The sequence below is a fragment of the Oncorhynchus masou genome, chromosome 4 (genome assembly GCF_036934945.1).
Source record: "Oncorhynchus masou masou isolate Uvic2021 chromosome 4, UVic_Omas_1.1, whole genome shotgun sequence".
NCBI lineage: Eukaryota > Metazoa > Chordata > Actinopteri > Salmoniformes > Salmonidae > Oncorhynchus > Oncorhynchus masou.
In genome coordinates this window covers 15,659,771-15,687,668 of record NC_088215.1, presented here as the reverse complement: position 1 = coordinate 15,687,668, position 27,898 = coordinate 15,659,771, and the positions used below count along the sequence as shown (strand labels likewise).

The 27,898-nt window shown below is 44.8% G+C and overlaps 1 protein-coding gene across 1 annotated transcript in view; it reads right to left on the bottom strand.

Moving 5' to 3' along the window:
• Positions 1–511: 511 nt before the first annotated feature.
• Positions 512–27,898, bottom strand: part of LOC135524498 (BOS complex subunit NOMO1-like) — a 36,818-nt gene continuing 9,431 nt past the window's right edge. Inside the window, 34 exon segments of the mRNA XM_064952086.1 lie at positions 512–1,962; positions 2,217–2,309; positions 2,588–2,707; positions 6,846–6,947; positions 11,174–11,368; positions 11,600–11,741; positions 12,077–12,204; positions 12,426–12,539; positions 12,849–12,975; positions 13,271–13,430; positions 14,207–14,508; positions 14,900–14,995; positions 15,088–15,151; positions 15,334–15,421; positions 17,016–17,149; positions 17,447–17,578; positions 17,943–18,084; positions 18,389–18,566; positions 18,696–18,846; positions 19,037–19,142; positions 19,300–19,389; positions 19,697–19,834; positions 20,256–20,405; positions 20,639–20,711; positions 20,962–21,068; positions 21,454–21,554; positions 21,634–21,679; positions 22,558–22,647; positions 23,345–23,567; positions 23,677–23,681; positions 25,188–25,361; positions 25,567–25,645; positions 25,832–25,987; positions 26,279–26,409. Of these exon segments, the coding sequence (XP_064808158.1) occupies positions 1,831–1,962; positions 2,217–2,309; positions 2,588–2,707; positions 6,846–6,947; positions 11,174–11,368; positions 11,600–11,741; positions 12,077–12,204; positions 12,426–12,539; positions 12,849–12,975; positions 13,271–13,430; positions 14,207–14,508; positions 14,900–14,995; positions 15,088–15,151; positions 15,334–15,421; positions 17,016–17,149; positions 17,447–17,578; positions 17,943–18,084; positions 18,389–18,566; positions 18,696–18,846; positions 19,037–19,142; positions 19,300–19,389; positions 19,697–19,834; positions 20,256–20,405; positions 20,639–20,711; positions 20,962–21,068; positions 21,454–21,554; positions 21,634–21,679; positions 22,558–22,647; positions 23,345–23,567; positions 23,677–23,681; positions 25,188–25,361; positions 25,567–25,645; positions 25,832–25,987; positions 26,279–26,409 (4,269 nt within the window). The 3' untranslated portion in view covers positions 512–1,830.

Sequence of the window (27,898 nt, the reverse complement as noted above, 5' to 3'; positions counted from 1 at the left end):
TAGGTGCAGTGAAATGTGTCGCAAATTAAGTACCTTGCTTAAGGGCACATCGACAGATTTTTCATCTTGTCAGCTAGGGTATTCGACCCAGCAACCTTTTGGTTAGTGGCCCAATGCTCTAACCTTTAGCAGTCGCTTCTATCCAAAGCAACATACATTTGTTGCATGGCTCCAGGGGGAATCAAACCCAGGACAGTTGCACACAGCTCTACCAACTGAGCCAAATAGGAGCACATTTTCCCATGTCATATTTTATTTATCATTAATTTCACACAGATCAGTCTCTTCAACCCGACTCTCCCCGGCAACCATAACCTAATTGGAATATGTTTCAACTCAGTAAATAGCCATTGGCCTGTTCATCTTTTTCTTTAAAATTGGCCATAACTAACTAAGAACAGGAGAATAGCGTACAACAAGAGATTGGTTCAGGTGGTTCCATTTCACATTCAGCATTAATATTACCACATGAGTAGAAACTTGGATGAACCAATGACATTTTCTTCAGTAATTATTCATGATCACATATTTTATTTTAGCTTAAGGCAACGTGAGGTCAAGACAAACATTGTACTGCAAATCCTAACTTACAAGTGAATTTTCACTTAGTCATGCATCGATGTCAATGGGAAAACCTGTAAAGATTTGACTTTTAAAGTGAAAGTTAGGATTCGTCCTGGAATTCGCTGAGGAAATATCTCCTCGTAATAGATACTTGTCTGATACATTTACACTGGTTGCCGTTGCCTTCAGATAGCTTGCATACCATGAAATCTGACTCTTTATTTTCTCAAAAACACAAACACACCATAAAATAAATTTGCTACCAAACTGCTCATCATTCACATCAGACAAATAAAATGTCAATAAATTAATAATTATCACTAAAAAAAAGTTATACCCCTACAGCTCCCTACCCGAAATCTTAATTTCTTAACTTGTTACTGTAATGATTAACCCTAACCCTTTCAAACCCACCCTCAACCCAACCACTCTCCCTGAGCAAACTGACAGACCAACACATAAAATCCACCATGCTTCAAACTACCACAGCCTGTCGAACCCATTATAGAAACATGACATAACAATTCATGACCATTATGACAAACCATTCCATACTAGGGCCAGGAGTTTATGATCGGACTAGGAACTAGGAACCATTTATAGGCCAACATCTGGTCAGGTCATGTGGTCAGGAAAAAAAACTCCTGGCCCTCCTTATGACACATGCAGTGACTTGAACAGTTGGCTGATTTGGACGTGATTAAAATGAATGCCATTGCACGTCATAGTAAATTACTTGTCATGAACAGTTTGTCACTTTTATAACGAGTTATAAAGCTTTCATGATGCATCGTTACCACAAAGCGTGACCCTGAACCCCAAAATCCCCATGAAACCCACATTGACATAACCACCTCCCTTAAGACCTCCATAGTTGTTGTTTTTTATCTCAATTGACAATTCATTCATTACAAATGTAAAAAAAAAAAGCAACAATGGCTCATATACATATGGACAAAATGGATTCTTCTTAATATTTCTGATGAGTGTTCTATAAAACGAAGGAGTCCCACGGAACAGAACTACACAGCCAGTCTTCCATAGAACCCATGCAGAGCCTGGTTGGCTATGGGTATAGTACGGTAAAGTATGCTATTGTACAGTATGGCTGCGAATTAAATGGCCCTATCTCCTACATAGTGCACTACTCTCATAGGGTTCTGGTCAAAAGTAGTGCACTATACATGGAACAAGGTGGCATTTCAGACACAGCATGTCTGTGGTTCCTGTTGGGGTAGTTTACATGCTAGATGTTAGGTCTGTGGATCATGTGCGTCGGGTCTTCTGTCTCTTGGCCTGGCGTTTGGCCTCGTCCAGGGCAGCGTTGTCCCCACCGGCCTGGCTCAGGCTACGCACCCCCTGCAGACGGCTCACCAGCTGCAGCAGCAGGGGGATCACCTGGGGAGAGACAGGGCGTTAAAAAAGGGTGAGATGACACTTTATAATTGTCTTCCGTGTACTGAAATGCCATGAAGATTCTAGAAACCAATAGAATGTTGTTTCTTTCAATACAAAGTGTATGCATGCATGCATACATACATGCATACACACTTATGCAATAGGAGGTCTGCTTGAACATTTACCAGACCACTCAATTACAGTACATTGGATACATGATACATGGCTATTCAATAGGAGCGGAGGCAGTGTACCTTCTCATGGTTGTAGGCTGCCAGCAGGAGCAGTAGAGTGAGGGGTAGAGCTATGTAGGAGCCCTGGGCTACGTCCTGGTCAGGAACTTTACGCTGTGATGAAGAACATCACATTGGGTTCTCATTCATTATTCAGAAGAAACACAATGCAGGCTTTTATTTATCACTGTAATGGGAATATTCTAAATGTATTACATTAGTTGTAGGATGAACTAGGATGACGTTGCCTGTAGACGCTGATCTGTTTTGTGCTTTCCCACAACATGGATAAGGTTAGAATGTGGACAGGATAAGCTGATCTTAGATCTGTGGCTGCGGAGAACTTCTAGCTGGAGGATTCAGCCCTGGCGGAGTAGGTACTGTGTACTTACATTGGGGTTGAAGGTCAAAGTGATGTGCTTATGGTAGCCTGTAGAGGTGAAGGAGACTTGGGGCAGAGAGAAGTCGTACTGGGAGCGAGACAGTGTGGAGTGCAGCATCAACACATAGGTCTGTATTGGGGGAGAGGACACACAACAAAAAGTATATTTATGGTGATGACATAAATATTAATTCCACTGACCCAGAACCGCTGGATAAACCTATACTACTTTCTATTATCAGGCGAATAGCAACCATTAAAAGGCCCAGTGCTGTCAAAACCCTGTTTTCCATCATATTGTACAAAAGCTGATGAAACTAAAACTGTATAAGTGTGACAGATGTGAGCAGCAAAATTTTCTGATAGTTGCTGGTTGAAAGAACAATTTACACAAGACATTCTAATCAGCAGGTTTTGCTTGGGTGAAGTTAATGGACCAATAAAGAGAGATTCAAACCTCTGCCAATAACATAAGTTCAGGTTATACACACACACACACATTACATACATTACAGACATACATATGGCTTCACATTTGATTAAAAAATATATAAATAAAATATAAAAACCAGAGGGAAAAAAAGACATATTGTAATCAAAAACAACATTGTAAACAAAAACAAATCAAAAAGCACCGATATCAATGATAAAAAAAGGAAATGAGAAAACATTTTTTTCAATTTAATGCTTGTGTCATTTACAAGCAATCTGCTCTGCTTTGATTGAAACTTTTCCTCACCTACACTGGCATTTCTCAACCACTGATCAAGTGGAGTTTAGAAGGGGGGGGGCGAACTAAAAATCAGTTACTGTTGGTTAATACACTTGGAGAGACCATCATTCTATCACTATTTTGCATTGCTTTTGTATGACCTGTTAGGTTTCATTTCTACGGGGGAGGGGGGAGCGGCTGCACCATGACGGTTTGTAAGTTTTTCAAATAAACTTCTCGGCCAATCAGGTTCAGTAAGAGAGTAAGAGAGCCCCAGCCGTTCCCCATCCTCACTGGTCAAGCATACCCAACCTGTAGTCTGTGGTGTAAAATCAATGTTATGAATATGATAATGACCCACGTTTGTAGACCTGGACCTCCTGATTAGGCTATTTCAGCCACACCCACTGCTGACAGGTGTATAAAATAGAACACAGAGCCATGCAATCTCCATAGACAAACATAGGCCAGAGATTAGCCTTACTGAAGAACCCATCACAGAATGCCACATTTCCAAACAAGTCAGTTCGTCAACTGTCTGCCCTGCTAGAGCTGCCCTGGACATCTGTGAGTGCTGTTATTGTGAAGTGGAAATGTCTAGGAGCAACAACGGCTCAGACATGAAGTGGTAGGCTACACAAGCTTACAGAACAGGACTGCCAAGTCAGCACAATAACTGTTCGTCGGGAGAGTCATGAAATGGGTTTCCATGACTGAGCAGCCGCACACAATCCTAAGATCTCCATGCGCAATGCCGAGCGTCGGCTGGAGTGATGTAAAGCTCCTCACAATTGGACTCTGGAGCAGTGGAAACACGTTCTCTGGAGTGATGAATCACGCTTCACCATCTGGCAGTACGACGGATGAATCTGGGTTTGGCGGATGCCAAGAGAACACTACCTGCCCCAATGCATAGTGCCAACTAACGTTTGGTGGAGGAGGAATAATGGTCTGGGGATGTTTTTCCTGGTTCTGGATAGGCCCCTTAGTTCTTTCTATTGAAGGAAAATATTAACGCTACAGCATACAATGACGTTCTAGACTATTCTGTGCTTTCAAATTTGTGGCAACAGTTTGGGGAAGGTCCTTTCCTGTTTCAGCATGACAATGCCCCCGTGCACAAAGCAAGGCCCATACAGAAAACTTGGCTGGCCTGCATAGAGCCCTGGCCTCAACCTTTGGGATGAATTGGAACGTCGACTGGGAGCCAGGCCTATTCGCCCACCTCACTAATGCTTGTGGCTGGATGGAAGCAAGTTCCTGCAGCAATGTTCCAACATCTAGTGGAAGGCCTTCCCAGAAGAGTGGAGGCTGTTGTAGCAGCAAAGGGAGGACCAACACCATATTAATGCTCATGCTTTTGGAATGAGATGTTTGACAAGGTGTCCACATACCTTTGGTGATATAGCGTATATTTGGGAGAAAACAGAGGGTACACATCTGCAGAAAGGTGAAAAGGAAGGAGCAGGAGTTCTGGAAACTCCCTGAATTTGCTTGGGGCTGACACAGATGATATTTAAATTGTTACAGCTAGCCTTTGTTTTCCATTTTCCCTCCATCTACATCTTCCTGGTAAGTCAGTTCCATCTCCATGGTCACAAATAGCAAGTCCCAGACTGGACTCACTTGACAGCTCACATACAGAGACAGCAGTAGACCATGGAGATGTACCGGGCCACTTTTACCAATGAAGATAATGGGGCCGACATCTATGACGATGTCTACGAACAGCCCTACTATGAAACTCCAGACATGCCTCCGAACTGAGGATGCAGTGACCCAATGGAACCCACCACAGCCTGAACACTCAGAAGACCTGTTTGGTAATGGAGCCGAAGCCTGTGAGGAGGTATATAGACAGCGTAATTATGAAACTCCAGACACGTGTCTTGACTTGAGAACAGAGACTGAGGATGCTACCCCAGGGAGCACACCACAACCTGAACTCTCAGGTTCTGAGAGCTCATGGAGGAGACCCTTTGTTGTTGCTACAGCATGTCTGGGGCTGCTGGGTCTTCTCCTACTGGCTGGGATCATCTATCTATCACATTTATACAGCCGACCTACAGAGGGAGAGAGACATTTATACATTTATAAAAGCCTGCCACTGTTACCACGTCACGACCGAACAGACATCCTGGAATGAGAGCTGACATGACTGTCTGGCGAGAAAAGCAGACCTGGTGATCGTAAACAGCCAAGAGGAACAGGTAGTTCTCACTACATTTAACAAATGCATCTGGATTGGTCTGACGGAGAGACGGAAGGGACCTAGAAATGGGTTGACGGCACAGCACTGACAACAGTCGCACACACACACACACGCCTAATGATCATGCTGTTTAATCAGCTTCTTGATATGCCACACCTGTCAGGTGGACGGATTATCTTGGCAAAGGAGAAATGTTCACCAACAGGGATATAAATACATTTGTGCAAAATAAGCTATTTGTGCGTATGGGAACATTTTGGGGTCTCTATTATTTCAGGTCATGAAACACGGGACCAACACATTACATGTTGCGTTTATATTTAGTTCAGTATAGTTAAGCCATAATATGCTTGTGATGGGTTGGTAAAGACACAGTAGTTATGTTTGACTTCTATACTACAGATGGCAATGTAAGTAATGACGTTTTCTGGATCCAAATGGGGCTTAGGTGGTGGGGTCGGTGGTGGGTGTGACCAATGGTGCGGTCACCAACCAACATTTTAGAGGCCCTCGTGTTGTTGGCAGTGAAATGTAGCCATTTTAAAAATGGAGTGAATCAAACGTCACAACAAAATCAATGGGGGCCCCATGCGTCGTCAAAAATACTCTTCAAGGCATCATTTTTTGAATTTTAGATTCTCCCCGACTGTCTAGCTTTTATTTTGGTGATTGTTAGTTCTCAAAGATTGTTATAAAAATATCGGGTTTAAGTCATTAAAGTTTACACCGAAAACGTTTTTCCATACTGAAAAGTACTTATAATTTTTTTGACATAGGTGGCCCGAAAACACACTTAGGCAGCCACCCACCCAAGTCTTTTCTATACACAAAAAAAGTTTTTATTTCTCTATCGATACATTGATCTACACTGTAGATGAATGTATCACATGATGAAACCTGAGCTGGTATTACTCTAAGAAAAAAAAATATATATAGTGAATTTTCATAGAGTGAAGACATTTACAATTGACTGTTATATCTTGAAAAAACAACAACTTAATTAAGAAAATGTATTTCTATATGTTGTTAAACTGACAATCACTAAATAAACAGATTCATTTTATTCTTGATTTCTTTGTTGGCTTCTGCTTTAATTTATAAAATATTGTTATTATTTAGATTTATTTTCGTTTCTGGGAAGTGTATTACGTCTTTGTTAAATATAATTTAAATAAGTTGTGATTTGATTTAAGTAATATCCATTTCTGTGTTGGGTACAGCAGTGCTTCAGGTCTCAGGAAGGCAGTAATGACGATTCCTTGGCTATCAGCTACACACATTTCTAGCCCGCCTTATACCACCTTACGTACTGAATGATAGCACATTTCTGTAGCAGGTCCATACCTCTCCATCCCTGTCCAGAGGCGGGAAGTGAAAGAAGAGGGACTGTCCCAAAGACACACTGTTGATGGGGTTGTCAAGGTTGTCACTCTTATACAGCTTCACCTGCACGGGACAGGAGGAGAAATACAATTATATGGAGCCATAGAATTAAATAGAGGACTCTAGATGGATATAACTCGTTTTAGCATTAGTCCTCCATGTATGGAGCACATAAAGGTGTTGCTCAAAGTGGCATCACACAATCACAACATTACATCAAACAGCTATATTTTGGCTTCATCTACAAATTAGTTCCTTATGGCACATTGAAAATATTTTGGGGATTGAGATAGGTAGTTATGAGGTGATGTTATGGGTATTGTAGTGAGGGGATCTTACAGAGAGGATGGGCAGGTGTTCTGGTGAGGTTTTACAGGTATTGTAGTGAGGGGATCTTACAGAGAGGGTGGGCAGGTGTTCTGGTGAGGTTTTACAGGTATTGTAGTGAGGGGAACTTACAGAGAGGGTGGGCAGGTGTTCTGGTGAGGTTTTATGGGTATTGTAGTGAGGGGATCTTACAGAGAGGGTGGGCAGGTGTTCTGGTGAGGTTTTATGGGTATTGTAGTGAGGGGATCTTACAGAGAGGGTGGGCAGGTGTTCTGGTGAGGTTTTACAGGTATTGTAGTGAGGGGATCTTACAGAGAGGGTGGGCAGGTGTTCTGGTGAGGTTTTACAGGTATTGTAGTGAGGGGATCTTACAGAGAGGGTGGGCAGGTGTTCTGGTGAGGTTTTACAGGTATTGTAGTGAGGGGATCTTACAGAGAGGATGGGCAGGTGTTCTGGTGAGGTTTTACAGGTATTGTAGTGAGGGGATCTTACAGAGAGGGTGGGCAGGTGTTCTGGTGAGGTTTTACAGGTATTGTAGGGAGGGGATCTTACAGAGAGGGTGGGCAGGTGTTCTGGTGAGGTTATGGGTATTGTAGTGAGGGGATCTTACAGAGAGGATGGGCAGGTGTTCTGGTGAGGTTTTATGGGTATTGTAGTGAGGGGATCTTACAGAGAGGGTGGGCAGGTGTTCTGGTGAGGTTATGGGTATTGTAGTGAGGGGATCTTACAGAGAGGGTGGGCAGGTGTTCTGGTGAGGTTTTATGGGTATTGTAGTGAGGGGATCTTACAGAGAGGGTGGGCAGGTGTTCTGGTGAGGTTTTACAGGTATTGTAGTGAGGGGATCTTACAGAGAGGGTGGGCAGGTGTTCTGGTGAGGTTTTACAGGTATTGTAGGGAGGGGATCTTACAGAGAGGGTGGGCAGGTGTTCTGGTGAGGTTATGGGTATTGTAGTGAGGGGATCTTACAGAGAAGATGGGCAGGTGTTCTGGTGAGGTTTTATGGGTATTGTAGTGAGGGGATCTTACAGAGAGGGTGGGCAGGTGTTCTGGTGAGGTTATGGGTATTGTAGTGAGGGGATCTTACAGAGAGGGTGGGCAGGTGTTCTGGTGAGGTTATGGGTATTGTAGTGAGGGGATCTTACAGAGAGGGTGGGCAGGTGTTCTGGTGAGGTTTTATGGGTATTGTAGGGAGGGGATCTTACAGAGAGGGTGGGCAGGTGTTCTGGTGAGGTTTTACGGGTATTGTAGTGAGGGGATCTTACAGAGAGGGTGGGCAGGTGTTCTGATGAGGTTTTACAGGTATTGTAGTGAGGGGATCTTACAGAGAGGGTGGGCAGGTGTTCTGGTGAGGTTTTACAGGTATTGTAGTGAGGGGATCTTACAGAGAGGGTGGGCAGGTGTTCTGGTGAGGTTTTACAGGTATTGTAGTGAGGGGATCTTACAGAGAGGGTGGGCAGGTGTTCTGGTGAGGTTTTACAGGTATTGTAGTGAGGGGATCTTACAGAGAGGGTGGGCAGGTGTTCTGGTGAGGTTTTACGGGTATTGTAGTGAGGGGATCTTACAGAGAGGGTGGGCAGGTGTTCTGGTGAGGTTTTATGGGTATTGTAGTGAGGGGATCTTACAGAGAGGATGGGCAGGTGTTCTGGTGAGGTTTTATGGGTATTGTAGTGAGGGGATCTTACAGAGAGGGTGGGCAGGTGTTCTGGTGAGGTTTTATGGGTATTGTAGTGAGGGGATCTTACAGAGAGGATGGGCAGGTGTTCTGGTGAGGTTTTATGGGTATTGTAGTGAGGGGATCTTACAGAGAGGGTGGGCAGGTGTTCTGGTGAGGTTTTATGGGTATTGTAGTGAGGGGATCTTACAGAGAGGATGGGCAGGTGTTCTGGTGAGGTTTTATGGGTATTGTAGTGAGGGGATCTTACAGAGAGGGTGGGCAGGTGTTCTGGTGAGGTTTTATGGGTATTGTAGTGAGGGGATCTTACAGAGAGGATGGGCAGGTGTTCTGGTGAGGTTTTACAGGTATTGTAGTGAGGGGATCTTACAGAGAGGGTGGGCAGGTGTTCTGGTGAGGTTTTACAGGTATTGTAGTGAGGGGATCTTACAGAGAGGGTGGGCAGGTGTTCTGGTGAGGTTTTACAGGTATTGTAGTGAGGGGATCTTACAGAGAGGGTGGGCAGGTGTTCTGGTGAGGTTTTACAGGTATTGTAGTGAGGGGATCTTACAGAGAGGGTGGGCAGGTGTTCTGGTGAGGTTTTATGGGTATTGTAGTGAGGGGATCTTACAGAGAGGGTGGGCAGGTGTTCTGGTGAGGTTTTACGGGTATTGTAGTGAGGGGATCTTACAGAGAGGATGGGCAGGTGTTCTGGTGAGGTTTTACAGGTATTGTAGTGAGGGGATCTTACAGAGAGGGTGGGCAGGTGTTCTGGTGAGGTTTTACAGGTATTGTAGTGAGGGGATCTTACAGAGAGGGTGGGCAGGTGTTCTGGTGAGGTTTTACAGGTATTGTAGTGAGGGGATCTTACAGAGAGGGTGGGCAGGTGTTCTGGTGAGGTTTTACGGGTATTGTAGTGAGGGGATCTTACAGAGAGGGTGGGCAGGTGTTCTGGTGAGGTTTTATGGGTATTGTAGTGAGGGGATCTTACAGAGAGGATGGGCAGGTGTTCTGGTGAGGTTTTACAGGTATTGTAGTGAGGGGATCTTACAGAGAGGGTGGGCAGGTGTTCTGGTGAGGTTTTACAGGTATTGTAGTGAGGGGATCTTACAGAGAGGGTGGGCAGGTGTTCTGGTGAGGTTTTACAGGTATTGTAGTGAGGGGATCTTACAGAGAGGGTGGGCAGGTGTTCTGGTGAGGTTTTACAGGTATTGTAGTGAGGGGATCTTACAGAGAGGGTGGGCAGGTGTTCTGGTGAGGTTTTATGGGTATTGTAGTGAGGGGATCTTACAGAGAGGGTGGGCAGGTGTTCTGGTGAGGTTTTACGGGTATTGTAGTGAGGGGATCTTACAGAGAGGATGGGCAGGTGTTCTGGTGAGGTTTTACAGGTATTGTAGTGAGGGGATCTTACAGAGAGGGTGGGCAGGTGTTCTGGTGAGGTTTTACAGGTATTGTAGTGAGGGGATCTTACAGAGAGGGTGGGCAGGTGTTCTGGTGAGGTTTTACAGGTATTGTAGTGAGGGGATCTTACAGAGAGGGTGGGCAGGTGTTCTGGTGAGGTTTTATGGGTATTGTAGTGAGGGGATCTTACAGAGAGGGTGGGCAGGTGTTCTGGTGAGGTTTTATGGGTATTGTAGTGAGGGGATCTTACAGAGAGGATGGGCAGGTGTTCTGGTGAGGTTTTACGGGTATTGTAGTGAGGGGATCTTACAGAGAGGGTGGGCAGGTGTTCTGGTGAGGTTTTACAGGTATTGTAGTGAGGGGATCTTACAGAGAGGGTGGGCAGGTGTTCTGGTGAGGTTTTACAGGTATTGTAGTGAGGGGATCTTACAGAGAGGGTGGGCAGGTGTTCTGGTGAGGTTTTACAGGTATTGTAGTGAGGGGATCTTACAGAGAGGGTGGGCAGGTGTTCTGGTGAGGTTTTATGGGTATTGTAGTGAGGGGATCTTACAGAGAGGGTGGGCAGGTGTTCTGGTGAGGTTTTACAGGTATTGTAGTGAGGGGATCTTACAGAGAGGGTGGGCAGGTGTTCTGGTGAGGTTTTATGGGTATTGTAGTGAGGGGATCTTACAGAGAGGGTGGGCAGGTGTTCTGGTGAGGTTTTACAGGTATTGTAGTGAAGGGATCTTACAGAGAGGATGGGCAGGTGTTCTGGTGAGGTTTTACAGGTATTGTAGTGAGGGGATCTTACAGAGAGGGTGGGCAGGTGTTCTGGTGAGGTTTTACAGGTATTGTAGTGAGGGGATCTTACAGAGAGGGTGGGCAGGTGTTCTGGTGAGGTTTTACAGGTATTGTAGTGAGGGGATCTTACAGAGAGGGTGGGCAGGTGTTCTGATGAGGTGATGATGTTCCCACTCAGGTCAAACTGGTTGATCTGCCTGAAGGCGATGATGTTGACTCCCACGATGTCGGTGCTCCCAACCTCTATGGAGCGGTGCTGAGGCAGGGCTCTCTCGATGTGGTCGTTGCCCTGTGCTCTCAGCTGGATCAGGTATCTACAGCCAGGCTGAGAGAGAAGCTCAACGTTAGCAGCACAAAAATAATAGCAGAGCTATTAGCAATTGCCACAACAGTGTTTGGGGATATCAAACGCAATGACGCCATCCCCACAAAGTAACTCTTACAAATGTATTGTATCTGTTATGTCTATGTAGGCTTCATAACTACTTTACATGCTTGTATACAGGCTTTATAACTGTTTTGTGGCTCTTATGAAGCCTGAAAAAGGCCGACTCACCAGCAGGCCCCTGAGCCTGAAGCGTCCCTCCTCGTCAGTGACTGTGTCCTCGCTGTAGATACTACACTCTGCCTGTCCCACTGCCTCCACTGACACATCCCTCTCAGCATCTCCACTCAGGGACTGAACTGCCCCGTAGCAGCTAGAAAGGAGGCAGTAAATCAGGAAACTGGTCAGACAGGCAGCCATTTTGGGGATCGATAGGACACAGACAAATAATTACACACACACACTGACATTTTGGGGAAGGGACTGTAACGCTCCTTGTCAAGTAAGTCAGCAAGAACATGCCTGAATAAGATTTGTTACAATAAAAATAAGTGGCTAATGATGGTTTGGAGGAGGGGGGGGAGTGAACATCATTCTGCCTTGTTTAGTACATTTTTGCACTTAGTTCAAAGCTCATTGGGTTTCATTCACTTTCTATGAAAAGTGCTACATAGATAAAGATTGATTTGATTGGCCTGTTTCTAGTACCTGTATGCGGTTTTGAATCCGGTGATGTCGATGCTGAGGTTCTGTCCCTCCTCGACGGTGATCATCTGAGAGGCTGGCTCAAACCTGAACTCCTTCATCATGGGCTTGAAGTAGTACTGCCCTGGGCTCTGAGGGGAGGGATGGAGGGATAGAAAGGAAGAACAGAAGAGATGCAATCAATCAATGCCACCTGCAGTGTTGCTGCACCAATCCAATCAGCACCAGTTCACATCACACAGAATATAGACTTCCACCTAGTAGCCCGGTGTGTTTAATAGTCAAACATTCAGGAGGAGGATAATACAGAGATGAAGTAGATGTTGAGTTCAGTCAACATCAAGGTCCTTACCAAGTTGTTGAAGGTGAGGACACCAGTGTCCTGGGTGAGCAGGTTGGATCTGAAGGATCCTCCACTGAGAGACAGCAGGACTCCAGACAGAGAGTGACCATCCTCTGACTTGATCTACGACACACAGAGAAAGATTGTCATATCTCCTATGAACACACTGCATAAGACTACACAAACCCTGCCGCAGCAAAAACTATATTTAAGTTGCAGTTCGACACCAGGGCAAAATTCCAAAAGAACACTGTTGAATGACAATACATTCGCAGAACAGACTCATCAACTATTTATTAAACAACCCTCACCCTACCGAAGGAGGGATAATGTTACTAATTAAACAAAAAACTGTGTTTTGCCAACAAGACAAAAGCTAATAAATGGCCCGTTCTTTCCACTGAGCTAGCTAGTAGTATGTGTGTTCTGTACCTTGAAGGTGACTCCAGCCAGGGCGAAAGCCTTGAAGTCTCCCTGGGTTCCCTCTACAGTGCTGAGGATGAAGCCCTCCTTACTGGCACTGACGTCATAGTGACGGTCACTGTGCAGGGGACCAACACTGGGGAGGGAGAAACAACCAATAGAAAGTAATTTAGATTGACTTGTGTTACTGTACGTTTCCGACAAATGTCACAATCAAGGAGCATTTATCAAACACCATGAGAAAACCTGCCTCCAGCTAATCTAAAGCAACAAATATGTAACATGGTGGACATTTCAAGTGGCTAGATTAAGACGCAAAGTGGTCCAATGTATTGTTAAAAAAAACAACAACAAGAGCATGATTTGAACAAGCAACCCCAGCCTTACGGCTAACTCAGCAGTGACTGAGGTTATGGTATAGTCATGTATACCTGTAAGCCCCGTTCTCATTGGTGGCGACCGTGACGAGGGGGGCCTTGGCTCCTCTCTCGGTGATGGAGATCTCCACCCCCTGCAGCTCTGGCGTCACTTGGCCCTCCAGGAACAGACCAGCGCGCCCCGCGATGTCCACCACACGCCCTGGACAAGACTCTGTGAGAAGGGGACAGAATAAGAGAAGGCATATAGATCACCGCTGGACACAGACACAGCTTCATGGCCGGTGATGGTCAGATCTCTGTGGATGGGTTCTGGTAGGGGCAGAGAATAGAGAGTTACCATATATAAAAAATAGAGAGATAAAAACAGGTTATACACCTGTGGTGGAAAATGACTCAGTGAGTTATGCTACCCCGTGTGATACAACTTAAGAATGCTATAAGTGTTTGTTTTTCTTTCTAACCTGATACAAATGTGTCTTCGTGTGACTTAGTCACAAGACTGGGCGTATAGCTAAGATCCGTTTGGGTGAGACCCCAGCATGTGAGACATCCCATGTTTTTACTATCTGTGAGCTGTGATAAATGCAGTTAGATGGTTGAAGCCCTCGAGCTATCAACCTCAAGCCATCTTAAAATCTGCACAGACAAACCAATCGCCTTGTACACACCATGTTCCGCCCCTGTTTACACACATCTGCTAAACTGCCATGTAGACAAGAGGTTGTACTTTCTATAACAGCAGAGAGCCAACTCTGTTCGTTGGGCTTTTAACTCTGCACTGTTGTGTGGATTGTTGACTGATCCATTTTTTTGCAAATCTTATTAAATATAATTGTTGTTTGAATAATCTACAGTCTCTCTTCCCTTTTGGTTAGACTTTCCACTACACATCACACAGAGAGATATGCAGACAGACACCACAGACCAAACACACAAAGACAATAACATAACACAAAAGAAGAGGATAACAAGGAAGTGAACTCCGACCTCCAGTGATAGTAGCCTCAATCTCCGGCGGATAGAAGAGCAGCTCCTTGGAGGAGGGAGTCACAGTGATCCTCTCCCCAGCCCTGGCCCAGTAAGAAAATTCGTAGTGAAAGGGGCGGGTGAGCTCATCAGCTCTCTCTTGGATGGGGGGCTGGTTGTCACTGCCATCCTCAGCCTCTTGGGCGCGTCTCTCCCTCTCCTGGCGCCGCAGCTCGATCTCCTGCAGCTGCTGCTCCTGTCTCTGCTCCTCCAGGCTTCTCAGAGGGCCTAGGACCAGAGCTGGCTCAGACTCTATGGAGGATCTGATGGAGGACACATAAACAGTGTTTAGGTTAATACAGCAGGACCAGACTATGGACCTACAGGAGGAACACAGTGATAATCATTTTTGTTGTTGTTGTCATATTTAGACAAACAATCAAGTAATTAATGTTTAAACCCTAATTCTGGAAATGCATGTAAATCTCCAACCTTTTTATGAATCATGTAAATAGATGGTTGAATCAAATTATGCACACAGATTCACCCCTTTGAGTTAAATGTATATTCTGTATACAGTACTGCTCAGAAAATCTTACACACAATCTCAGATATTCATCTTACAAACAAGGACAATGCCATCAGTCCACATTTTGCCTGGTTGTTTGGACATGGTAGAGTGATGGCAGGTCTATAGAGGTGACGGACACTAACTTGATGTTGACCGTGACATCTAGGATCTTATCAGTGGTGATTAGGCCAGTCATGTGATGTCTCACTGCAGTCAGGGTCAGGATAGTGGGGGCTGACCTGAAGGAGACATTTAGACAAGTAGAGTCATTCACTTTGGTGTGGCTATGTAAAAGGAAAACATAGAAATGGATCCAATAGAACACCCTTACGTGTCGTAGGTATAATAGTCCTGTTCGAATTGGTGGCAAGATCGAGGAGTCACTTTGTACACACCTGGCAAAGGCAAGATTATAGATGATTAATAAGCATAAATATTTGACTCATGTATCTACCGGTAACCTACATTAACCTAGGTTAGTCTCATAAAGACACTTTTTATTTTCCAAAGAGAGGTCTTTCAGTAAGGATATTGAAGAGAATCGAAGACAAGTGAAAAGAAGAGGAGTTTCTCCCACCAGGCTTGGAGAGACAGAAGCGGTTGACCCCCTTGGAGAGGTTATAGACGCCAACGTTCTCAGGCTTGCTGCCGTCCTGAAAGAACTCCTGCCAGGATACACAGACACTCATTTAGACTTTCACCACAGCAACCACGATTATGTAATATGAGCTATTTAAGGACCATTATGCTCAGCAATTCACTCATACTCTTCTTATCAGAGCAGCTGTCCAACAGTATGTGGACAGCTGCTCGTCGAACATCTCATTCCAAAATCATGGGCATTAATATGGAGTTGGTCCACCAATTGCTCCTACAAAAAGCCTTCCAACTCTTCAGGGAAGGCTTTCCACTAGATGTTGGAACATTGCTGCTGGACTTGCTTCCATTCTGCCATAAGAACAATAGTGAGGTCGGGCACTGATGTTGAAGCGTGATTCATCGCTCCAGGGAACGCGTTTTCACTGCTCCAAAAGGCCAATTGCGGCGAGCTTTACACCACTCCAGCCGACTCTCGTCATTGCACATGGAGATCTTAGGCTTGTGTGTGGCAGCTCGGCCATGGAAAACCAATTCATGAAGCTCCCAACAAAAAGTGTATTGTTCTGACGTTGCTTCCAGAGGCAGTTTGGAACTCGGTAGTGAGTGTTGCAACCGAGGACAGATTTAAAGGGCTACATGCATCAGGACTCTGCGGTCTTGTTCTGTGAGCTTGTGTGGCCTACCACTTCGTGTCAGAGCCGTTGTTGCTCCTAGACCTTCCCACTTCACAGTAACAGGACTTACATGCGGACTAGACCGCGTGCACACATGTTGATTTTGTCCATCCACACCAGACACGGTAAGGATATGCAGGTTGAAATATCAAAACAAACTCTGAACCAACTAGATTCATTTGGGGACAGGTCGAAACACATGAAACATTCATGGCAATTTAGCTAGCTAGCTTGCTGTTGCGAGCTAATTTCTCATTGGGATATACACATTGGGTTGTAATTGTACTTGAAACACACAAGGTCCTCTAATCCGACAATTAATCCACAGATAAAAGGGTAAACCGATCTCCTCAGGCTTCTTCTTCAGACTTTATATGGCAGCTGGCAACCAACTTTAAGGTGCATTACCACCACAAACTGGACTGGAGTGTGGACCTCAGTTAAACTTTCAATCGCCCATGTGGGTATTTGCTCCTAAAAACCAATGAGGAGATGGGAGAGGCGGGACTTGCAGCAAGTCAAGCTTCACAAAAAAAAACAAGTTCTATTTTAGCACCTGGCTACGCAGATGCTCGCAAGCATTGTGGGTGCAATGATTGAATAACGTGTATAATATATATATATATAGCAACGCACACAACGTGGGCGGTGTGGTCAGCATGTTACAGTTGACCGGGACAGCTCTAGCAGGACAGATTTGGACAAACTGACTTGTTGGAAAGGTGGCATCGTATGACGGGTGCCACGTTAAAGTCACTGAGCTCTTCAATAAGGCCAATGTTTGTCTATGGAGACTGCATGGCTGTGTGCTCGATATTATACACCGGTCAGCAACGGGTATGGCTGAAATAGCCAAATCCACTGATTTATAGAGGTATCCACATATACATACTTTCGGCCGTGTAGTGTAACAAGCACAAACAGAAACACAACTACACATATGAACAAACCTAAAGACACAGCCCTCCCCTGTGTTACTACTGACCAGTGTGATGGCGTGGGACAGGGAGCAGCGGAGGATGTAGCCTATCTGTCTGAGCTCTACTCCCAGCACGTCAGAGTCCAGCACCTCCACCTCCACTGACTTGAGCTTCCAGCACCACTCCTCATGGATACTCACTGGGAGGGAGGAGAGCGTCAGAAAGTCAGACATTGCTACAATATTGACATAAGGACAAGACATACATAACCTAGCCTGAGAGACTGGAGTACAGCCTGGCTTTAGTGTATGGATTTCTTCTCTGACAACATTGACGATCCTATAACATACTTGTTCAGTAGACACTTAACGGAAGAAAACTGAACGAAACGAGGAGCTACTAAAAAGATCTTGTCCAAAAATATATTTTTGTTTTTCATAGCAACATTTTTTTAAATACCTTTTGCCCCAATGAACATGACCCAGGAGGTCCGTACCTTTGTATTTGCCAGGCAGGACGTTGTCGAAGGAGATTTCCAAGGTGTCACCGCTCCCTGAGAGGAGCACGCTCCTTCTCTCCCCCTGACGACTCACCGGCTGCAGGGTCACCGACAGGTCATCGCAGTTCGCTGGGGGTCAAGAGGTCAAAGGTTATTCACAGTGGTAAAGCCGTGAAAATGAGACCGTCGCTGATTGGCTCTCTAATGAGGATACTAGGACTAATAGAGTATTCAGATTGACTGTTTTCAGCGTTTGTCCTGACAATGACCCAGTTAGGCATCAAAACACACACAGTCTGTCTAATAGAAAAGCACTTTTAACCATGACTGTTTTCATTCAACAGAAAATGCCCCCTACTGTTCCCTGTTGAATAAGAGTTACTTCCCCCTAAGGGGTTATTGTTAACCTTGAATTATTCCTACTTGACATCTAAACAGGAAACGTTCAGAGTGAGTCATAGACTAATGGGAGAGAGCTCCAGGGCAGGCTTACCCAGACAGTAGACCCTGCCCGAGACGGAGGCCATGAACTGGGTGAAGAGGAGGTCGGAGAGGGGCCTGTCCACCAGGGAGACCTCCAGAGCAGCAGGCTGCAGGGCCAGGCCAGCCTTTACCTCCGCCTCAGGAAGAGACACCTGCAGAGAAGGATGGAAGGCAGGGTGAAAAGTTAGCCTAAGTACAGCCAAGGTAAATGGGAAAAATCCTGTTTGGTCCTATTTTGAGGGTAACATCCCTAAGAGCTGATCTCACGTAAATAGGACTGGAAGTAGGATGAAGTTGCCCATAGATCACTTTAGTATACTTTCTTCACCCTTATAGGGATATGATTCAGAGCAGCTACGCTGATCCTAGATAAGGGCATAAGGGCAACTTCGCTCAATACAACCAAAGCCACCAATTCATCTCATAGTCAGAACAAGCTGTATTTCTGTAACGTACGGTAACACTGTAGTCTCCAGGTTTGGCATGGAAGCAGAAGGCCCCCTGCTGGTCTGAGTCGGTGGTGCGGGTGGCAGTGTTGTCCTGTCCCCGGGGAGTGAGGGTCACCTTGTAACGCCCCTGCTGCTTGAGGCCCTCTGGCAGACGGGTGATAGCGATCTGACCACACACGCTGAACCTGGAGAGAGGGATGAGAATGACATTTATAATTTATAATGCTTCAACAGAACAACTACGTAGCTGTTATGTCAGATGTTATGATTATAGACGGAGGCATCAATAGGACACATTGAAAGTCAAAACTCACCCAGCAGTGATGATGTCAGGGAGTTGAGGCGTGTTGGGAGCTATCTTCACCGTGATTGGCTCAAAAAACATGAGGTCCTTGTGCGTGCGGAGGGTGTAGGTACCGGTGGTCATATTCTCCAGGCGGTAGGAGCCGTCCTCTTTGGTCAGAACTGTTAGAGGGGAAGAAAGAGAGGGAGGAAAAGGGAGAGAGAAAGAAAGGGTTCGGCAGAAGGACGATGCCAACGCAAATGGACATAGCATGTCTCCACTTTAACCAAACAATGTTATCTGATATTTCTCCTCAGAATTTGAACACAGATAATAGAAGAGAAATGGGGTGGTGGATGTCACTATGGTTACCTTTGATTTGGTTGTTGAGGGTTACCGTGGCATCAGGTACCCCGTCCCCCTCCAGGCTGTTGAGAACCCTGCCGGTCACAGAGAAACCCATGACACGGAAGATGGGCTACAGAGAGAGAGAAACACAAAACATAACACACGACACCCCCAGGGTCATGTACAGTATTTTAACCACTGTTAATCACATGACACAAAGGCCAATGCTGTATGATTTTAACCCATAAGTAGCAGCCAAGCAGGAAGCTGGAGCACTGTAAACTTACCTCCAGCTTCAAGCTGTTGTGCTCCACCCTGAAGTCCATTCTGGAAGGCGCCACGTCAAATGTGATCCTCTCTCCCCTGTAGAAGGGAATCTGAAACACAGACAAATTAGTCCAACATAGTCAAAGTGAAGGACAAGAAACCAGACAAAGTACATAATTTTTATATAGAGCCCTCCAGATATTTGTACAGAGCCTTCCAGATCCCAAGCATATTTTACACATTAAAGACAACATAAAAACACCAACTGTGCTATTTCAGAAACACACATTAACTGGGAGGGATATGTGCTGAATACGTAGCCTTCAAAAGGCCTTTTCACTGAGCATTTTCTTAGCCCAGGGCTAATTTGCCATGTGCAGTGTGAACCACACAAGTGTGTTGTGGCGGCCATCTTACCACAGTGTAATCTCCGCTGGCCAGTGAGGGGAACGAGAAGATGCCGTCCTCTCGGGACAGGGCGCTACACAGGTAGACCAGGGAGTCATCTCCAGACTCGGCTCCATCCACTGGGGCTGTGTCACAGCCACTCATGTCCTGGGAAACACAAGAAATACACATATTAGAGGGAATTGTATTTATTTAACTAGGCAAGTCAGTTAAGAACAAATTCTTATTTACAATGACGGCCTACACCGGCCAAAACCGGAAGACGCTGGGCCAGTTGTGTCCCTATGGGACTCCCATTCACGGCTGGTTGTGATACAGCCTGGATGTAAGATAAGTATTACATATATCTGAAACTTGAAATTCACGTTTTGGGTAAAAACTGTATGTATCCGTCTGGGTTACAATATCATCATTTAAATATTCATGTATAAAATGTCCAGCTTCATAGACAGCCAACATTAAGGATAAAATATCACTGTAGTGCATCACAATATGTAATAGAAACACAGCGGACTGGAAACCACCGCTCTTTCAATTTGCCATTCGATTCAATACAAATATATTTGACCTCCTTCACTGTGGCAGAGTAGAGGAGGAAGGTGACTTTTTTCATGGGCTCCCCATCACTCCGGACCTCCCCAGAGACATCGTACCCTCCCACCACCAGATGTTCTGCAGCCGCTGCATTGGCACTGGACACACGCACTGACGTAGCGCTCTGTGGAAAGACAACGCAAAATGATTGTGAAGCTTTTGGAAGTTTTTGCTGTAATTCTTTTTGCAAAGTTCACACTACCTGTGTAGAACCTATGTTCTTACTCTGCTTGCTTATATTACTTGTGCAATAGGATTGTTGAGTTCCAATTGCATCCACCTAAAACTGTGCCAATAACACCTACAGCTGCACTTTGAGATGGCTTGAGATCATGAGCCCTGCAGAAAGAAACTCACCTGCTCCAAGGTCCAGGACGGGTGAGAAGCAATGATGTCATAACTTCCAGGAAGTACTTTGGAGAAGGTGTACCTGTGAAATGACCCAAAACATTCTGTGTTAGAAGCCTAGTGCTTGTACCCCCCCCCCCACCCACCCCCCCGTATATTGTCCTGATACAAAACAACAGCGGATGTGTACAAAAACATTAGCATTGATATGAATGGCTTGAGTTGCCACTACTGAAAGAAAAGTCAGTGTGTTTGTTTGTGTTGTAAGGGGTAGTTATATTGCCTTGTAGTTTAAAGCAACGCTGTTAAGAGTTTGAGGAGCGGTCCCTTACTTTCCTCCAGGCTGAGTGAGCACATTCTGCAGCTTTTCTCCTGGTCCCTCCCTGGTCAGGCTGATCTCCACCCCAGCTGGGCCCAGGAGTTGGCCTTTACTTAGCACCTGGGACATACACAACACATTAACATCACAACAAAGTAAACAATTATTTCAGAAATGCACATACTGTAGATCCGGTAAGTACTAAAACTAAACAACCATTTAAAAAGTGTCAGATATCTGTGCCATTCTGTTTAGTCAGTAAATAGTGATATATTGAGTCTAGCGGCTAAGTGCGTTGGGCCAGTAACAGAAAGGTTGCTGGTTCAAATCCCCGGGCTGACTTGATAAAAAAACAAAATGTTGATGTGCTCTTGAGCAAGACACTTCACTAATTGCTCCAGTAAGTTGCTCTGGATAAGAGCATCTGCTAAATGACTAACCATTCCAGAGAGCACCATCCCCACAGGGGTTAGGCCAAGGCTTATTGAAGAAGAGTTCCTCTCACCGTTCCAGAGACAGAGAAGCCAGTGAAGACAAAGTTGATGTCCTGCTCCTTGGTGCAGATATCATTGACCCCGTCCACATAGAGGTCCACACTGGTGGGCTCTGCAAAAACACAGAGTGTTATGTTACAGCACTGCTGGCTATACACAAGAGCTACAAATACACATGAAATTCTCCTTACCAAAGCTCCACCCAAGAGGAGGCTCAATCTTCAACACAAAGTCTCCCTGTGAATAACAGAGTCAAATATTAGCAGAACTGCCACTATGAACCTAACAGTCCCATCACAAGTCAAACTGTTGAATAAACTTAATTTGAACATACTTTGCCTGTTGTCCACTGATTTTGTCCCTATAAAAGTAGGTAATCTGAGACAACATATCCACAGAGTAGTGTTATCAACCTGACTTTCAGTACGCTGAGCTGAATGTCGGTCTGTATTTTCAATGCTGACTCAATTCACATGCGACGCTGCACAATATGTCAACAATGCCAAGTTTAACCGAAGCTGACTGAACTTTGTCCCACGCAATCAACTGGCAAATTTCACAAGCACTTTCAGCTGATTGCGAGGTAACTGTGCTTTGGTCGACAACATTAAGCTACATTCGGCTATTGTTTGATATTGTGCATCACGTGAAACGCGTCAGGAGGTGGGAAATATAAGCAACAGAACCGCTGCCGCAAAAAGTGGGGTAAACAGCCCTTTCCTGTGGCTACCCCATCTCCACCTGATACCACCAAAAGGACCAATAGCACAGACAACTGGTAAAGTATGATTAAATAGAATTGTATTCAACATTCTGTCTTGTAGAGACTATTGCGTCTTTTTTACAGTGACTTCTTTCAGACTGATATCCAAGAAGTAACCAGGGAAACAGTCTGAGGTTTAGACAAACCAATGCCATACTACTACTACTACTATTGCATTTTCATATGTATCAATATCACAGGAGGCTGGTGGGAGAAGCTATAGGACGGGCCCATTGTAATGTCTCGAATGGAATAAATGAAACGGTATCAAACGTATGGATACCACGTTTGTTTCATTTATTATGACATTACAATGAGGCCGCCTGCCTACTCGGATCAATACATTCATTACCTTGTCATAGAGGGGAATCATAAAGTATCCATTGATGGGAGCACAGTCCGTCTGATATTTCAAAGACCCTTGTTTGGTATACACTTTAATCTGTGAGAGACAAGACAGACGATGTGTATTTAGCAATGCACAAACACAACCAAAAAGGCAAAAGCATGATTTCATGCAATACATGCTGGACAGTACTATAGGCTTTTGCAATCAAGTAGCTTGTTAGCTAACGTGAATGACTTGCACCGGCAGTCATTAGGGTGAGGGTGGTCCAGTCTGAGATTATTTGACTAAATAGTAATCCTATTATTGTAAATGGTGTGTGTATGGTGCAATACCTCGTCAGTACAGTGGGGTTTAGGTGGACTGGCAACTAGCTAGGTCAACTTTAGCATGCTAGCTAACGTTAACTAGACAGTGCGTAAACTACCATTCGCTCAGAGTTTTAAAATGTAGAAAGGGCTTAAAATCAGTTAAACACATTTAGATACTTTTAAATAGCTTCAAGTTATTGCGTTTCTGATGTGTTTGGTAAGGATAGCTAGTGAGTAAAATACTATGTTAACTAGTTAGCTAGCAAGTTCTGAATTTCGACATGGTTGTGTACGAGAAACCAGCAACATAGATCAGAGATGGCTCGTGAGATTAGTGTGGCTACTCAGAGTTAGCTAGATCATCTTACTAGCCACCTTGGGGGTAATGTTATTTCATTCAAACTCAACTGTCTTTTCACCACTCAAGACCCCCAGCAATAGTGTCTCCGCCTACTAAGGTAGTAGGCCGTCTCTGCACTCACCTCGATCAGCGAGTAGTTGATTTCAACGTCGGATTTCACGAACCCTCCGCAGGCCACCACAATGTCATCAGCTGATACTGTAATAAACTGGCAGCAGATGATTCCAAATAATATCCAGAACACTGCCATGTCTACCAGGTTCCGTTATTCCGAGTTTTCGCCAGAAGATTTTTCTAGACAACCGAATTGACAGTGCACGCTGCCTCCGGTTCCGTACGCTGCACTGTTGAAGGAGCAGCAGCTACCTATTCTGGAGGCGTCGACACCTGCTGGTGCGGAGGTGACATAGATTAAGTATCTACTTTTGAACATTTACATTTAAGTCATTTAGCAGACGCTCTTATCCAGAGCGACTTACAAATTGGTGAATTCACCTGACATCAAAAGGTGTCTATTCAAATATGAACAGAATCTTGTCGTCTTTTGAGTTTCCCTACTGAACAAATTAAACAAGTTATATTCACACAAAGTATGACAAGAAATAACATTTGTTTTAAATACTTGCATTATTTATTTTCCTTTTCCAGCCAAAAATCAATACGCAATAAGGCCCGAGGGGGTGTGGTATATGGCCAATATACCACGGCTAAGGGCTGTTCTTAAGCACTACGCAAAGCGGAGTTGGCCATATACCACAAACCCCTGAGGTGCCTTATTGCTATTATAAACTGTTTACCAAAGTAATTAGAGCAGTAAAAACACATGGTTTGTCAAACCCGTGGTATACAGTCTGATATACCACGGCTGTCAGCCAATCAGCATTCAGGGCTTGAACCACCCAGTTTATAACAATGAATAACACACAGATTTTGGAATTATAAAACTTTAGCCAAAATTACATCTTACTAGTTGATTCAAATGTAACAGTTCACTCATAAACAATGGTTTGCAATGGATAAAACAACACTTCCCCTTTATGGAACACAGGTAGTGGAGACAGAGTACAGTAAAAAAAAGTATTAGTCCAGTTTGGTATGTAGCGGAAGTTGGGACAGTAGATCTCAAATACATTTTGAAATATTAAATCACATGTAGCTTGTCATGGTTATTAAAAGTTAATACTTAGAGGGAGTTAATGTAAATAGTAAACAAGATATTAAAGAATATAAGTTTACACAAATCAATACAGTATACCTTTAAAAGATAAACAAGAAAGGCCACATTTAAAGTGCAAGAAGAATGTTTAGTGTTTATAGGCGTTCAAGTGGAACAATATGGGATCAGCTTTGATTTTTTTTTAAATTACTTTACTCAGAAGGGCAATTCAAAGTTTTATAGTGGTTCTTGTCATAAATAGAGTCCTTCTTGGAAGGAAAAAGGTAATAGTCAGCAGAATTATCATCATGACATCACATATAGTAATGTTTATGGTAGGCTACATATAGTAAACAACAAACAGGACAATATATTCTCCACAAAAGGCAGTAAATAGCTATTTTGCCAGCCTTGAGTTCAAACTATTGGTCCAATATTGTAAAACTGTGCTTGTTAAACGTTTGAACATTCACAGATCTCAACATGCGTTGGATCAAAACCAAAGATCCTTGATAGGCAAAGCTAATCCCCCAGTTGCATAGTGTTCCTCAAATCTAGTGTCTTCCAGTGGTAGGGCTGGTTTCCTGGACACAGATCGAGCCTGGTCCTGGACTAAAAAGCTATTTTAATGGAGATTCTCCATTGAGCATGCATTTTAGTCCAGGTCGAGACTTAATATATTTCTGGGAAGCCAGCCCCTATAGTGTCTGCAAGTAATAGTGTTTAGACAGCCAATAGACAGTAATATCAAGAGCCCTGAGTTTTTTGGTCAGGTAAAACTCAAGGGCCTAATCCTAGCAATTCAGACATGAGTAGCAGAGTCTGGGGGTGGCTGGACCAGGAAGACACCAGAGTTGGAGCGGTAGCTGGGACTGACTCTGTCTGAGGAGTGGGACTGGGAACCAGCACCTGTGGATCTAATAGCACAGGTCCTCTGGGCCTGACACAGCTTCTGGATCAGGAAACGCTTATCTCGCCCATCCTGGCCGAACAGGGAGAATAGGAGGGTTAACCCTATAACTAATAATAACCTATAATTAACCCTATAACAATGTTATGCCAGATAACTAGGAGCTAGATTTTTTTCTGGTCAGGAAAATAATCCTGTCCCTACAGCTAAGTCCTATGAAGCTACTGTACAGTATAGAGTTGTGCAGCCATGTAGACTGGTTACTATAGCTACTCACCATGACTAGCTGTTCCCTCAGTTGGTTGATCACTCGCTTGTGTGCTCCAGCTAGAGCAATGACATAAAACATGGCCAGGCTGAGGGAGGAAAGAGACAACGGTTAACAAAGCAGAATTTTGATAGCCCTTTGTGACGTGTTGATGAAAAGAGGGTTTATAAAATATATTTTATTGATTGATTGCCTGGAAGCACAGTCTGTCGGCCTGGATATCAAATGATAATGAACCGTAGACAGGAGTGATATCATTGGCCGGAACCCGTACCATGTGATGACAAAGAGGGAGACGGCGAAGGCCTCAGAGGAGATGGCCAGGAGGAACGTGCGTGCTCCTGCAGGCAGCTGGGACACCGTCCGGGGGAGCACCTCCCAGGATGTGGTGTAGTTAACGAAGGGACCACAGGCCTGGGAACAGCTGATCCTGATAAGGGAGAAACGGGAGGGTAAGTTTATGTCCCCAACAACTGATCTAGGAGCAGATTGATACTATTTTCACACTATGGTGCCAAGCCAAACTGTACTGTGCTGACTCAAATATTTCCTATCCAGCCCAGTTTCAGCAGTACAGCTAAGCTAGGCTCAGTTAGGCTCAGCAGTGTGAAAAGGGTATGAGATTGGTGCACGGTGAGTTTCAGTGCAACTAGCCATATTGATGGTTATCTATGGAAATAAAAATGCATGCATGGTAGGCTAACTGCTGCCATGTACTCACTGTGCGATGCCAATGGTGACAGGTACACAGGCCAGTGCCAGGCCAATTAGCAGCACAGCCAGGAAGAAGAAGTTGGAGCTGGAGGCTCGGAACGGACGGGTGGCCGGGCGGCAGTTATTCACCAGGGTCACCTGCAGGGTAGACAATACATACATTCATCAACATATGTGTGGGTGAGAATTCCCTTTCAGTCATTTCAGTCAACATAACGCACACAGGTATGGGATATTCCTTTTCTCTATCAATTGGGTGAAGGAATTAGGATAAGGAAATATCCTGACCTACACTATTACCTATGAGGTACAGTATCGCTCAACTCAATCAGTTACCTAGAGTATGTAACCCGAGGTTTAGACCCAGCTAAAACCATGTGCTACAACCAAAAACATAAACAGTCATTCATATCAAATATAATTATATTTGTCACATACACATGGTTAGCAGATGTTAATGGGAGTGTAGCGAAATGCTTGTGCTTCTAGTTCCGACCATGCAGTAATATCTAACAAGTAATCTGACCTAACAATTTCCTTATACACACAACTACCTTATACACACAAGTGTAAAGGAATGAATAAGAAATGGAACATACAAATATATGAATGAGTGATGGCCGAACAGCATAGGCAAGATGCAGTAGATGGTATAGAGTACAGTATATACATATGAGATGAGTAATGTAGGGTATGTAAACATTACATTAAGTGGCATTGTTTAAAGTGGCTAGAGTTGAGTCAGTATGTTGGCAGCAGCCACTCAATGTTAGTGGTGGCTGTTTAACAGTCTGATGGCCTTGAGATAGAAGCTGTTTTTCAGTCTCTCGGTCCACCCTTTGATGCACCTGTACTGACCTCGCCTTCTGGATGATAGTGTGGTGAACAGGCAGTGGCTCGGGTGGTTGTTGTCCTTGATGATTTTTTTGGCCTTCCTGTGACATCGGATGGTGTAGGTGTCCTGGAGGGCAGGTAGTTTGCCCCCGGGGATGCGTTGTGCAGACTTCACTACCCTCTGGAGAGCCTTACGGTTGTGGGCGGAGCAGTTGCCATACCAGGCGGTGATACAGCCCGACAGCATGCTCTCGATTGTGCATCTGTAAAAGTTTGAGAGGGTTTTTGGTGACCAGCCGAATTTCTTCAGCCTCCTGATGTTGAAGAGGCGCTGCTGCACCTTCTTTACCACACTGTCTGTGTGGGTGGAGCATTTCAGTTTGTCCATGGTGTGTACGCCGAGGAACTTATACACTTCCACCCTCTCCACTGTCCGTCGATGTGGATAGGGGGCTGATCCCTCTGCTGTTTCCTGAAGTCCATGATCATCTCCTTTGTTTTGTTGACATTGAGTGTGAGGTTATTTTCCTGACACCACACTCCGAGGGCCCTCACCTCCTCCCTGTAGGCGGTCTCGTCGTTGTTGGTAATCAAGCCTACTACTGTTGTGTTGTCTGCAAACTTGATGATTGAGTTGGAGGCGTGCATGGCCACGCAGTCATGGGTGAACAGTGATTAAATGAGAGGGCTGAGAACTCACCCTTGTGGGGCCCCAGTGTTGAGGATCAGCGTGGTGGATCTTGTTACCTACCCTCACCACCTGGGGGAGGCCCGTCAGGAAGTCCAGGACCCA